The sequence below is a fragment of the Leptonychotes weddellii genome, chromosome 7 (assembly GCF_054177405.1).
Source record: "Leptonychotes weddellii isolate Sample4059 chromosome 7, ASM5417740v2, whole genome shotgun sequence".
Classification (NCBI taxonomy): domain Eukaryota; kingdom Metazoa; phylum Chordata; class Mammalia; order Carnivora; family Phocidae; genus Leptonychotes; species Leptonychotes weddellii.
This window is the reverse complement of record NC_138375.1, coordinates 35,379,895-35,394,428: the sequence shown is the minus strand read 5'-3', so window position 1 is coordinate 35,394,428 and position 14,534 is coordinate 35,379,895. Positions and strand designations below refer to the sequence as shown.

Here is a 14,534-nt window from a genome sequence, read left to right as displayed (position 1 = left end):
ACATAGACGTATCCCAATTTCCAAGGCTAAGTTATTCTTTTTTTTCCCCACAACAATGTTAATAAGTACATAGAAAAACTAAGTCAATTGTTCTGAGAGATCTGTTTATGCACTAGCATTTGGAATATGGCTTTGGAAAGGTTATAGAAGCCCAAAGATTCAGTGTCCATATTCTAACAAGCGTCCATGAAGCTATTTGGTAAGGACCTGAAGATAACTGGTCAACAATTTGGAATAGAGTTGTCTGACTGAGCTGACCAGAAGCCAGTCTGCATTTCTACACTGTATCCATGGGAATGAGATCAGGCGTGCACAAAGACAAACAAAGGCCACCTTCAAATGAATGAGAGGGAATGACAACTGTCAATGTTCAAGGCATCCATGGGCACAAGAGCTTTGCTCATGCTTTTCAAAACACAATGAAATAATCTCTTATGCTGACAATACAGTGTCTATCACTCCTTTATTTCCATGGCTCTGTTTAAACATTAACCTCATTTTTATACAGAAAGCTTTTCAATGATCAGGAGTATGTATGGCTTCTGTGGTATAAAAGCTGTCTCTAGTCACTTTAAACTCCTAAAAGGAAGAACTGCAGTTACTCTTTCAGAACATAGAATAATAATGCGGGAATTTTCACCAACAAAATTGCACAGTTGCAGTGAACTGTTTGGACAACAAAGCAGACAACTCTTTCAAAGGAAGAACAATATATTTGAAAACTATTAACAGTCCCCATATTCTGTGGCCCTGAAAACATTAGCAAAATATACAGTTCAAGTTTGTACTGGTTAGTTAATGTAATTTATATGTACAAGAGTCAGCAGGTACAGACTGGAAAAAATACTTGACTATAAGTACTTTGAACTAATGATAACTTTAACAAAATTAAGAGTCGGCATTAATTTCTTTTCTAATTTGTATGATTAAATGAAAATGTTTTAAAACTCTTTGAAAACACCGCTGAGTTACACAGAATAAAAGGCTTTAATATTTTACTAACAGAACCTTTCAAAGCCAACTCTAATTCTCTGTGTTCTATGGGACTATGATTTCTGAAAAGATGACTTTGAGGATATTTATTATACTGGATAGAAATAAAGAACTAAAAGCTTAACTGGAGAAACCTATCTATAACTCTAAAAGAACTTCTTTGTTTCTTCAGAAATCTGACTAAAGCACAGATATTAATTCTGCGACCAGAATTTGAACACTATGCACTATGCACCCTAAAAACCATGCAAAGCTTATTAATTACAGCTATTTTAGCATGGTAAGTCTGCTCTGAAACATAAACATATACAAGGGCTCCCTCATCGGTCCAAGTAGCCACCCTGGAGGGTGGGGGGTGCCAATTCCCACAGCTGGGCTGTCTCCCCCTGCACCCCTCAAAGTCATCAACTTCACCTGTCTCATCAGTTCATGTCTTCTCCATGTCAGACCCCAAAACCCACTCTGCCTTCCTTCATACAGGCATCTGTGGCTTTGAAGCTGTTGCCAGAGCTGCTGCTGTTGCGGCCCTACAATTCTGCTCCCCCTTTCTCTCTGACGACCCCTTTGCATTGGATGTCAGCGCTCGTCCTTTCCCCCAGTCTCTCCCCCTCTAGGGACTCCTGCCACATATGCAGATGCCTCAAAGCAGTTCTCAAAATTCACAAGTAGACCATGCAATAACCTAAGTAATAGAAGCAAAAAAAAAAAAAAAATCTCATTATAATCATTTTTATGCAAGTCTCTCCCATGTTTGTTGGTCTGTTTATGCAAGTCTCCCCCGTCCTGTCCCTCTGCCACTCCCTCTCCTCTTTTAGTGCCTAACTTCCGGATGCTGCCTGCATTTCCTCACGGTGAACTGACTCCTCAGCCCACTCCCCTCTGGCTTCAGCTTTTCGCCCCATGGAGACTGCCTTCGTCAAGGCTGTTCGACATGTTTGACTTCTGTGAACAAGCTGATCCTACCAACCAACTCTTCCCTCTCAAGATATTTGTGTGGCGCCCTACTTCCTGCAGTCTTCTTTCTGCTTACTACTCTCACTGCTCCTCTCTCCCTGGCTTCTCCTCCTCCTCACCTGACTCCATCAGGTAATCCCTCCTCTTGTGGCCAAAGCTGTCTTCTGGTCTCTGCCTGACTCATCAACACCATGTCCTCAATGACTCTAGTTGCCTCTGACTCCTAAATCTCTATCCCCTGTTGTTCTCTCTCCTGCTTCTAATACTGCTGTATATATATAACTATCTACCTACTAGACATGTGCACCTGGATGTCTCAAACAACCCGTCAAGGTGAACTGATGATCTTTTTCATCTAAGTTGCCTTTTTTCCTTGCCTTCCCCGTCTCAGTAGCAGCTCACTGAGTTGTCTACAGCCAAAACCTAGGGCTCAGTCTTGTCTTCTCCCTCACTTGCTGCCACCATAGTAAATCCTCACCAAATCCTGTCCACTCTCCCTAACTACTTTTCAAATTTGTCCCCTGTGATCTTTCCCTACTGCTACTGAATTTTGCACCATCATCCCCCAATTGTGTACTAAGCTAAAACCAAGACCAGAACCAGTTTTTCCTAAGTGCTTTTGGTGCCTTCAGTCTGGCCTCCATTCAATCCACCATCTTCCTTGCCTCCAGAGTGATCTACCCAAGGAGCCAATCTGATCATGTCACTCCCCTGCTAAGGCTCTTCAAAACCTTCCCATTGTCCTCAAAAATCCATGCTCCTTACCACAGTTTACAAGGCCATTTAGGGTCAGGTGCCTACTAACTCTCACCCTCTCACCCTTTCACCCTCTGTGAATACCTTGAACAGTGTGTTCTGGACATAATGACCTTCTCCTTTCCTAGTCAAGCATCTAAAACATCTGATCCAGGAACTAGGAGACTTGGGTCCCATTCCTGGCTATGTTACTCTCCGTCCTATATTATTATCACTGGCAGCCATTTTAAAGGGGGAGAACTGGACTCTGACCTCTGAGGTCCTTCACAGTAGATTTGAATTGTAAAGATTCTTTCCTGTGCCCGTGAAGACTCGCCTGGAGGCTTGATACTTAAATGCATCACAGTGACATTTCTCCATCCTCTGAACTCAACACTAAATTCTGTACTACCGATTTAGCAATTAATTATATATAACCAAATGATATCTATTACATCACAGAAATATATGTTAGATATCTCTGTTACAAGCATAGACAACAACACAATATGATGAAAACAACATAACCAAGTTTTAAATTATACAGACATTTTTTTAGGCACAAAGAGAGGGCTCTAAATTTCAATAATTCAGAAACTCAAAGACCATATCAAGGGCCTGCTTTCTATCTTTCCCCTGGGCCAGTGTACTGGCTTTATCCTCAAGCTAGCTAGTATCATGGCTGTAAGATGGCTACAGCTATCCCAAGCTTCACCTTTAGACCCTGGCAGTATGTTTCTTATCCAGTATCTCTCTTAAGAATGAAAAATTCTTTCCCAAAAGTCTCCAAGCATATCTCCCTCCATAGCTCATTGCCATCACATGCCCATGTCTAAATCAGACACTGGAGAGAAGCATGGGACAACTAGGAATGGCCCAGTGCAAGCCCCTTGAGGCCCCCGCTCTCTTAGCTGCTCCGACTAGGAGGCAGTCACCGCACTTCTGTCAGAAAGGAGGAGGGCAGGGGCTGAAATTGGCTAGGTACCTTCCAGGGGCTGAGACAGTGTCCTTCCCTCATGTTTGGACTTGTTTCCAAATAGACTGTAAACTCTCTGGACCATGTTTCAGGTTTCCTATGGCTGAGCCTAGCACATTGCCTTCCATGAAACAGTTACTGCATAAAAATATGTTCAAATGCTAGTTTTATGGAATTCACTACAGCCAGATGAACAAAGCACCTATGGATCATCTGAAGGGCCATCACAGGAATCATTTTCACATACGGAATCTCTTGTTTCAGGATTTACAGTATTAAGAGTCTTCTTTTTAGAGAGATATTCTTCTGTGTGTTCAGGTAAATCATTAGTCACCATAACAAATGAAAAAAAACAAAAAACAAAAAACCCACAAAACCCCTCCTATCTTTGACTTGCCACTTAGAATGACAGCCTTCTGTGGTTCCTTCTCTTTTATGCTGCGCTGAATCTTTCAGTAACATCCCAAGCTAAGCAAGGCTGATAGTCCAAACCAAAGCTTTTAACTTAAGTGGGAACATTCACACGACATCAGGATGATAACTTTGGTCCCCGATATTTTCCCCATTCTTCCTGAAATACTTTATTTTTGATATACTGACTTGAATTTGTGCCTTTATTTTGCTAAATGTCTAAAATTCCATCATTGGAAGCTCATCTCTTTACATTCACAGGCTTATCCCTTTTAATAGGCCCATGGCCATTAGCACATTTAGACAGGAATAGTCATCACCCACTATAGAGGGAATTCATTTGAACTGACGCATTCACTGATTCTTGGTGTTGAAACCTACTTGTCTTGGAGGTCATCTCATAACAAGGTGGAACAGGCAATACTGGAATTTTAATTTGTTAGGAAAGACGAGATACAGCCCTAATATTTAAGCAATTACTTTCAAATCTGGCTGTACATCAGAAATGTTTGAATAATTGCTTTTAAATACTGATCCTGAGCCCCAGTGCCTGAATTTAAATCAAACAGAGGCTCATGAACCAGGACTTAAGGGAGCAAAGCATAGTCATGGTTGGGCAGGTGTAGCTGGAGAGCCATGGGGTGGGGAGTTACTTTATAAGATGGTGGCTTATGGCCATGGAGGTGCTGAGGCAGTTTAGGGTCAGTCCCAGAAATGAGAGATGACCTCAGACTTCCCTTTTAGTCATAAAAGAAAAACTTTCCTACTTTATAATTTTGCTTGGGGTTGTCTTGGGGCAATGGTGAGTTGCAAAGGGATAAGAGGAAAAGGGAAAAAGCATCAAGGCAGTGAAGGCAAAGGGAATAGTCTGGAAAATAACACTAAATATGGTCTGATCAAGTGCAGTCAGAACACAGAAGGGTGTATAGGTGTATCTCCACGGCTTTGGGGCATGTGCATCATGCCCATGCCTATGTGCAGTATGCGTACTTGTGTTGATATGTGTGCATGAGGAGTGTAGCAGAGAAAAAGCCAGAATAGGCAGGACAGACTGCAGCCAGATGGCGAAGGACTTTTTAGGCCAGGCCAAGAAATCTGGACTTCACTCCGACAGGAGATGGAGAGCCACCGAATTTTTGAAGCAAGGGGTTGATTGGATACAAATAAGTGTTTAGAAAGATAATGCTGGTGACCACGAGAAGAATGGAGCAGAGGGATAAGAGATAAAAACAGGAAAACCAGTTTACAGTTGTCCAAACACAAAGAAAGAAAGGGCCTGAACTGGGTGGTGGCAGAAGTTGCATAAGGTGGGGAAGAAGATGGACAGAACTTGGAGATAGGCTGTCAAGCTGAAACAAGGGAGAAGATTTCTGGTTTTCGTGTTTGCATGCGAATGCTGCTGCCCTGTAACCAACAGCAGACAAGACAGGAGAGAATTCTGGAGGGCAGGTGTTTTGACTTCAGTTGAGGACGCACTGAGCTCATGCTTATTGGACATCTGGGTGGAGATGGTAGCGGATGGAAAGACTGATCCGGAACCAGAAGAGGAGTCTGGCTGGGGATTCTGACTTGAGTGGGGAACTGGCCCAGAGAGTACTGGGAGAATGAAGACAATGATCCCAGATGGAAGTCAAAACACCAAGGACTGGGCTAAACAGATGAGCTTGTGAAAGAGAGTGAGGGAGAGGATTTGAAAGTATTCGGTAAAGAGGGGGGACTCTGGGGCAGGGAGAGAAGATGAGGATTATCTGTGGTCTGGCGGCACACTGGGGAATACAAGTGTCACTGTGCACTTTAAAATTACATTTTCCTTTCCGCTATGGACCTATCATTTAGATTATGAATGATCTAGGCCCCTTATGGCCTTTCTCTTCCATCCTTCATCTGCCAGTTACCGTTTCAATGACTGTAAGCACTTAAACCAAGGAGTGATCAATGCAAGGTGATAAACAGGAAACTGAACTTTGAGCACTGCTTTCTCTTAAACACCCATGAGAAGGTTTACAGAAAGTAAATTTGACTCTAAATGTTAAAATGAGATTTGAGCGTTTTAAGTTTCCACAGTGGTTGGCATGTATGCTGGACAGGATGTGAGACGTATAAACACACATACATACACATATGCTTTTTACATTCTCATTTTTGGTATTTATATTTGTAATATTTATATTACACAGTTGTACTTGTATATAATTTATAAACACTTATATATGTATGTGTATAGTAATGATGAATACTGAAAAATTTTACATACGTAGGGTAATGCCAAAAAACTTCAGCTATCACTGACCTCGAGATTTAATTATTCTTTGTGAATTTGGGATATTCATGGTATCAGAAAGTGATGTTGCTTCTCTGGGAACCTGGATCGATATCATAAATGACCAAGCTTGATTATGATCATCCTGAATTTAGAGAAAATTTGTTTCTTGAGTATGCAAATAACTGGAACAGAAGGAAGGAATAAATATTAAAAAATCATTTTTACAGATGTCATTTTAAATCGCCTCTGCTTGCTTGCACTGATTTGTCCTTATTAACTACCTCCAGGTTAAAAACCTCTATACCTGACTTCATGCCTTGCAGCAACACATTCCACTAAAGTATTTCTCACTGCTCTTTAAAAAACAAGCCTCAACACTTCAAAGATAAGAAAATGATGTTATGTTTCCATTGCTTCTGTTAATAATGGGTAATTAAAGAGAGATGTAAACCTTGGATTTAAATGTCTATTAGTTCTTGGGAAGGTCGTGGTGTTCCAGGGACTGATTTTCAACATGAATCCAACTTTATCTGAAACCCCTAGATTAGGGTTGATGGTCCCTCAAAACACTCTTTGGGTACCAGCACAGAATATCCACGAAGCACCACACAAAGGGTTGGACAGAAAACCTAATGATGCCTAGTTTCTGCTGGGGTTGGGGATAGTGGTGCTATTTCTCTATTATCTCAGACTGGGAGAAAATGCTACAGGGTTATCTGGATTAGGTTTCTTCCATAATAAAGAATAACCTGGCTAAATGCCTCAAAGGGGGATAGGAAATATTTATATGTATTAGGAAATATTTATATTCTTTGTAAAAACACTTGAAAATCAGAGACCATTTTTTTGTTTTGATAGCTGTTCAAACTACAAAATACAAATGTGGCCCCCTTCCTCCCAGTAAACTAAAGTTCTTACAGTAAGCACACACTAGGCTCTGGAAGAGGTCTGGAGAAGGTACACTTGATGGATGCGGGTCGCACAACTTAGTGCAGAAGGCGATGGGTGGGCCTCACTCTCACCGCCCTGCAGTTGGAGCTACCGCTTTAGTTAATTCTCTTGCTGGCAGCGGCTATGATCAAGAAAGTAAAAAGAACTTTTCCTGGCCTAAGTTTATATTAAGTTGAACAGAAACGTTACAACAATTAGAGGAAGGCAGAAGGGAAGGAAGAATTCCCTTGGAAGGAAGAATTCCCTTCTGCCGAGTATTTAAGAGGCACTAGGTTTTTCTATGTCCTCTAAGGTTAGAGACATCCGTGCTGCAGCCTGAAGACATGGAAGCATAATTCACACCCTCGGGTTGAAAAACAAGCATTTCGGGCTCCCAGGCTCCTGCAAAGCCACCGGGTATGGCGCTGAGGTGGTGCATGCTGCTTCCCAGAACCGGATTCCCGGGACCCGAAGAACCCTCTGGTGTGGGTCCCGGGCGGCACCTGCTGTCTAAGCCGGGCTGCAGGACTCGCCATCTTCAGGACACCCCTTAGTCTCCACTCCCTCTGTGCATGTGTGTGCGTGCGCCTGTGTCTAAAACCAAAGCGCGCAGGAGCTGACTTTGAAGGGTACTTCACAGACAGGGTGAGACACGCCTTATGGGGACACCAGGCGGGGGAGAGAGGGAATGTGGGGAGTCTCTCTCTATCCGGCTCTGGATGGCTGGGAGCCTAGGTCCACGTGGAATCCGAGCAGAGAGGCGCGCTGCCTGCCCCCTCATCCCGCAGAACTCCTCCCTCCTGCCCCAGGGACCCGCGCAGGTCCCTCCGGCAGCTGATGGAGAGCGAACTCCTCGCTTACCTTGACTGAGCACTAACACCAGCCGCAACTGCGCGCCCCCTGTCCGTCCTGGACGCATCCTGAGCCTGCGGGGGGACGGTAGCTGCTCTCGGTTTGCGGAGGGACTCCAGAACACGGACTCCAGAAGCCGTCCTGAGAGCTTCTCTCGCCCGCCGGGGTGAGGGCAGGGAAAAGTTGCCTGGCAGCTCCTGGGACGCCAAGGCCCGCCCCGGCCCGCCCCTCGGCCACGGCAAACACCGGATCTGCCCCGGCCCCGCCCCACCGAGCCCAGTTCCTGCGGCCCCGCGGGCACCTGCGCTCAACCACACCCCTGGAAACCACACCTTAACTCCCCCGCGCGGTTCCGGCCCGGGCCTGGGGGAACCCGGAGGCCGCGGGGCTGGGGTCCGCGAGCCTGGCCTTTTTCCTGCCCTGCACCAGACTGGCCGGGCACATCCGACGGGCGGGAGCCGGCCTGTCACTACCCCGCCCCTCTCGGCCGGCCTGCCGCCCGCCCGCCCGCAGGAAACCCGGGTCCCCCGGAGAACCTTGGCCCTTCTGCAGCCCTTCGTGGCTCCAGGCTCCAAGCCTAGGTGGAAGGGGCGGGGGGGGGAGGGTTGGGGGCGCCGCAAGCCCAAAGCCACGCTTTTACGGGTGGCTCCGTGCGTGGCTCTCTCTGCTTTTCTCAAGTGGGTGGAGAAACGGACAAAAATAAGTGCAGAATGACCAGGTTAGAAACTAACTCGACAGGAAAGAAGATCTGCTCACAAGTTATGATTATCCGAGGTATATTTAAGCAAGACCTGTTGCAAAAGCACCGTTTGTGTGTGCGTGTGTGTGTGTGTGATAAATCCTCATTCATTCCTCTCCTCCAAGATACTAAGCAGCTGATTTGATTACTAAGTTTAAGCGATTTACTTCAAGACACAGAGACGAGTGAGAACCCATATATGAACTTGTGACTCTTCCTTTTTGTATTACACCATGACCATTTTATTGCATTATTTGAGTTTCAGATCTGGAAAAAAGGACATTCTGTAACCATATCTGAGATTTTTACTTACCAACCTAAGAAATAGGATATTCTCTTTTCTTTTTTTTTTTTAATTTTTATTTATTTATTTGACAGAGAGACACAGTGAGAGAGGGAACACAAGCAGGGGGAGTGGGAGAGAGAGAAGCAGGCTTCCCGCCGAGCAGGGAGCCCGATGTGGGGCTCGATCCCAGGACCCTGGGATCATGACCTGAGCTGAAGGCAGACGCTTAACGACTGAGCCACCCCGGTGCCCCAGGATATTCTCTTTTCTTTAAATCTGATTTTTCCTCCAAAAGTTCACCCACAAATTCCCAGCACATTGCTGAAACCAGAATTCTTCCAGTGACCACTTTTATGAAATAATCCAATGTTTTAATAAATTAAACTTAAGGAACTATTAGACTAATCATTATTATTATCACCATTCCAAATATTTATGGAGCAGCTAGTATGAGCACTATGGAATATTTGGGATACTGCCACTCAAGTAAAGTGGTTCATGGTGGAAGGACTTAATTAATTGGTAAAAATCAAATGCTCTCCTTTACCATAGCTGAGGCTGGAGTCTTAAAGCACTAAATTGATATTCACCAGATGTTACTGCTTTGCACCATGACTATAAACTCAATACCTTTGAATTCAAAATGGATAGCCCCTGGTTCTTTCCTGTGTTCTTAATCTGTCCCTTACTAATTCTACTTACTAATCCTGACAAACACTTGAAGGAATTTTTTTTTTTGACCTGTCTATGATACTCACCTGCTTACTAAGACTCCAGATATCACCTGAGAGCTCTTAGGTGGCCATTCACTAACCCTGACACCAACTTAGCCTCTCCTCACAGCCTTCTTGCAGGAAGTCAGCCAGGTTTCAGGGAGATGAATATCTGTCTGTTTCCTTCTGACTCACTGAAATGTGAGTAAGTGTTTGGAACTGACCCTTGTTTGGGAGGCAGTATAGCTCCCTTCATGTGAGACAGGAATCTGTGTTTTGTCTCTGGGTGCTGGAGAGGAAAATGCACCCTTCTTTGCTTTTGTGCTCAGAACTGGACAAATTAACATTATGCTGGCATGAGGTACAGAATAAATCAGGAGCTATATTTTTCCAGAGCAGGCAAAAATTTCAAAGTTCAAGAAACAAAGAATCGACTCCTGCCCCACATTAATTTTAAAAGTAGAAAGGGTTCTTGAGACCAAACAGTTTGAGAACTCATGCCTTAATCTTCCTGGGAATTATTCTGCTTAGGTATAACTGTGCTGGACACCACATCCTGAGGAAATAAGATTAAGGCAGGGCTTTTTAAATCTTTGGTCTCAAGGAGGCCTTTACACTTAAAATTATTGAGAATCTCTCAGATGAATGGATAAAAAGATGGTGAAATATTGTATATATTTTCTAACACTTCCAAAGTCCTTTATTGGGCCAACAAGGCTGGGAGCTGCTCTTGGAGTGGGGTCCCAGTCCCAGGCTGGATTTTCCAGGTCTATGGTGCCTCTGCCTCTGTTCCTAACTGGGGCAGGTGGCCTCCTCTGACAGGCTACTTGGTTTGCTCCATCAGGTATCCCCGGACCTCCTTGGAGTACCCCTGGACCTTGGACGGGGCCACCGAGAGAGCCAACATCAGCATAATGATGCCTGAATTCCAGGACTTGCAGATGTGAGAGTTAAACTTTGGAGGGACTGGGAGCTGGGGTATCTTCAGACTGGTCTGCTCACACATGTACTGGCTGAACTGGTCCATGGCTGAGGGGTGGGGGGGGGCTACCTCCTCAGACTTCTGAAGGGCAGTCTGGCTCTTGCCACTAGGCCCCAGCAGCTCCTGGTCATACACCAGGTAGATGGTGCCCCCAGCCATACTGCCCTTGATGAGGAACCTCCTCAGCAACCATGCTTGGGGCACTGTGGTCGCTCAGCTCTGTGTGCAAGGAACAAGATGATGGAATATTATTCAGTCATAAAAAAGAAGGAAATCTTACCATTTGCAATGACATGGATGAACCTGGAGGACATTATGTTAAGTGAAATAAGCCAGAGAAAGACAAATACTGTATGATCTCACATGTGGAATCTAAAAAAGCCAACTCATTGTATAGAGACTAGAATGGTGGTTACCAGAGGCTAGAGGTGAGGAAAATGGGGAGATGTTGGTCAAAGGGTACGAACTTTTAGTTATAAGATGAATAAATCCTGGGTGTTTAGTGTACAGCATGGTGACTATGGTTAATAATATTGTATATTTGACATTTGCTAAGAGAGGTCTTAAGTGCTCTCACAACAAAAACAAAAAATGGTAACTGTATGAAGTGATGGATATGTTAATTATCTTGATTGTGATAATCAGATCACAATGTATATATATATATCAAAACCTAATGATGTACACCTTATATATATATACAAATTGTAATTGTCCATTATACCTTATTAAAACTGGAAAAAATATGGAGGATCCCAAAGAACTTTTGTTTATGTGGATTATTTCTACCCGTGTTTATCATGTAAGAAATTGAAACAGATACATTTTCTTTTTTTTTTTTTAAGATTTTATTTATTTATTTGACAGAGAGAGAGATAGCAAGAGCAGGAACACAAGCAGGGGGAGTGGGAGAGGGAGAAGCAGGCTTCCCGCTGAGCAGGGAGCCCGATGTGGGACTCGATCCCAGGACCCTGGGATCATGACCTGAGCCGAAGGCAGACGCTTAACGACTGAGCCACCCAGGCGCCCGAAACAGATACATTTTCTAATATTTATATATTAATTCAACAATAAGGCTCTTATGTGTTAATGTAAATACAAAAAGTGTACAAAAAATAGCTATATTTCCCCAAATAAAGAAAATCATGAGAAGAATGGCATTGTCTTACAATTTTGCCAATCTTTTTAATGTCTGGCTTAAAAAATAAACACTTGATTTCTCATATCTGCTCCTGCATTCAATCTCTTGGGATAGGTAGTTTCAGTGAAATTATATTCATTTGGAATTAATCTGGTAGTTAGAAAAAACAGGACACAATTGTGGATATTCCTGATACTGCCCCCAAACTCAAAAAGTGGTAGTTTCTTAAAGACTAGTTCCAATGGGGAATCTGAAACCACATCAATAAACTTTTCTTATCCTAGTGTTGATTTGCAACCTTGGGAGTTCCTGGGGTTGAAATCTGAAACTGGCCTTCACACATGGAGGGCAAGGAGAGAGAGGAGAAAGAGGCAGACCTCTTCCTATTGGGGGGTTGCAGTTTTAATAAGCAAGGGAATTTATATTCTAGGTTTGTCTGGAGTGGCCACAAGATGAGTGAATTTCCACACTGCTGCCAGAATCTCAAGTTTATGTAGAGCCCTTAACAGGCAGGGTTCAGTCATATATACAGTTCAGATAGTCTCAATAACATATTACTTTCTCAAAGCTGTGTCCCTGAAGTGGCTACTAATGTGGGAACAGTAGGCAGAACCTACATTTCAAGGACAGGGGAGGAGATAAGGAGCTTCCAATTACCCAGGTCCAAATTGAAGGCCAACCAGCTGTCACATCCTCCTGATAACCTCCTCCAACATGTTGTGCATTAAAATTCATTGGTCTATCGAGCACTTTGAGTAGATCTTTCACCCACACAAAGTTTTGTCGCATCATATATTGATCATTTGGAAAATATTGGTTCACTGAGTTATGCAGATTTTCTAATTGTTGACACATTTCAGTACACAATATCAAAAAAATCATATCATCACCTATCTCATCAGAAAAGTCTTTATATATTGGGAAGCTGTCAAGCTCATGCTGGCATATACACATTTTCCAAAATTTCAATTTTAATTTGAAAACTTGAATTTTATCATTGGCAGCACATACTATCAGTTGTTCTATGTGAAATGAAAGGCCCACTTCATTCATTTTTGAGAAATTTCTATACAATACCCAAGACTGAATAATCATAGTTTGTCTATCAATTGTTCTTTCAAGTAAAACTGGTGTTCCATGAAAAACGTGGCTAGTTCAGTTTATGGATCCTTGAGACAACCATCCTATTTCAGTGTGCAACACAAATGCTTTATGTGTATTACCAGGTTTACTCATGAAAAATATTTAAAAGACATGTACTGAAGAGTTGAAATTTAATAAAGGTAGTTAATTTTTCCTGCTTTGTTAAGGACATTCTCTCTCTCTCTCTTTTTAAGAGATTTGACAGAGAGAGAATGCGTGAGAGCACAAATTGGGAGGAGTGTGTTTCAGGGCAGAGGGAGAAGGAGAGATAGAATCCCAAGCAGGCTCCAAGCTCAGCATGGAGCCCAATGTGGGGCATGATCTCATGACCCTGAGATCATGACCTGAGCCAAACTCAAGAGTTGGACGCTTAACTGACTGAGCCTCCCAGGTGCCCTGTCAAGGACATTCTTAAGTAAAACTATCTTTCTCCTCCCTCCCTCCCTTCTTGCCTCCTTCTTTCCTCCTTCCTGGTTTCTTCTCTCCCTCCCTCCTCCCCTCCCCTCCTCTGTCCTCTTCTCCCATACTTCCTCCTTCCTTTCTCTCCACTGCTCCCCTTGTCCTCTCCCTCTCATTTTTTCTCTATGAGTATCCAGTGGTGATGAATGCAGTGATTACTCTTACTGATCATTGTTCTTGCACCATAGAGCAAATGCAAACACAGTGAAAAATGCAAATAATGTCTCAATATTAGTATGAAAATATTTTTGATCTACCAACCACAAAAAGATCTTGAGACACCCAGGGGCCACATTCTGAGAATACTATGGGTTGGAGTGAGGCCTCTCCATTCTTCTCTTTCTAACTCTAGGCTGGAGTTTTTTAGGTAGGAGGCTCAGATGAATTTTCCCCAGCGTTCTCTCTGACCTCTTTGTATCTTTAAATCCAGCTCTTTGTTTATCTCATTCCCCCATGTACAATCACCTAAACTAGGATCCTCTGCTTTCCATCCTCAGGGCTACCACCAGTCCCCCCTGCCACCACACCATATCAATTTTGTCCTTATCCCAACAGAATAGAGAGCCCAGAAATGGACCCTCAACTCTATGGTCAACTCATCTTCGACAAAGCAGGAAAGAGTGTCCAATGGAAAAAAGACAGTCTCTTCAACAAATGGTGCTGGGAAAATTGGACATCCACATGCAGAAGAATGAAACTGGACCATTTCCTTACACCACACACAAAAATAGACTCAAGATGGGTGAAAGACCTAAATGTGAGACAGGAATCCATCAAAATCCCAGAGGAGAACAAGCAGCAACCTCTTCGACCTCAGCTGCAGCAACTTCTTCCTAGAAACATCGCCAAAGGCAAGGGAAGCAAGGGCAAAAATGAACTATTGGGACCTCATCAAGATAAAAAGCTTTTGCACAGCAAAGGAAACAGTCAACAAAACCAAAAGACAACCGACAGAAA

General features: G+C 43.5%; 2 protein-coding genes across 2 annotated transcripts in view; both read right to left on the bottom strand.

The window, feature by feature from the left end:
• The window catches only part of ITGA2 (integrin subunit alpha 2), a 102,490-nt gene extending 94,155 nt beyond the window's left edge, over positions 1-8,335 (bottom strand). The window contains exon 1 of the mRNA XM_081826114.1: positions 8,124-8,335. Coding sequence (XP_081682240.1) covers positions 8,124-8,181 — 58 coding nt within the window. The 5' untranslated portion in view covers positions 8,182-8,335. The remainder of the gene's footprint in view (positions 1-8,123) is intronic.
• Positions 8,336-10,675: 2,340 nt separating this feature from the next.
• Positions 10,676-14,534, bottom strand: part of LOC115940376 (MICOS complex subunit MIC13-like) — a 15,341-nt gene continuing 11,482 nt past the window's right edge. The window contains exon 4 of the mRNA XM_031026322.1: positions 10,676-11,012. Coding sequence (XP_030882182.1) covers positions 10,676-11,012 — 337 coding nt within the window. The remainder of the gene's footprint in view (positions 11,013-14,534) is intronic.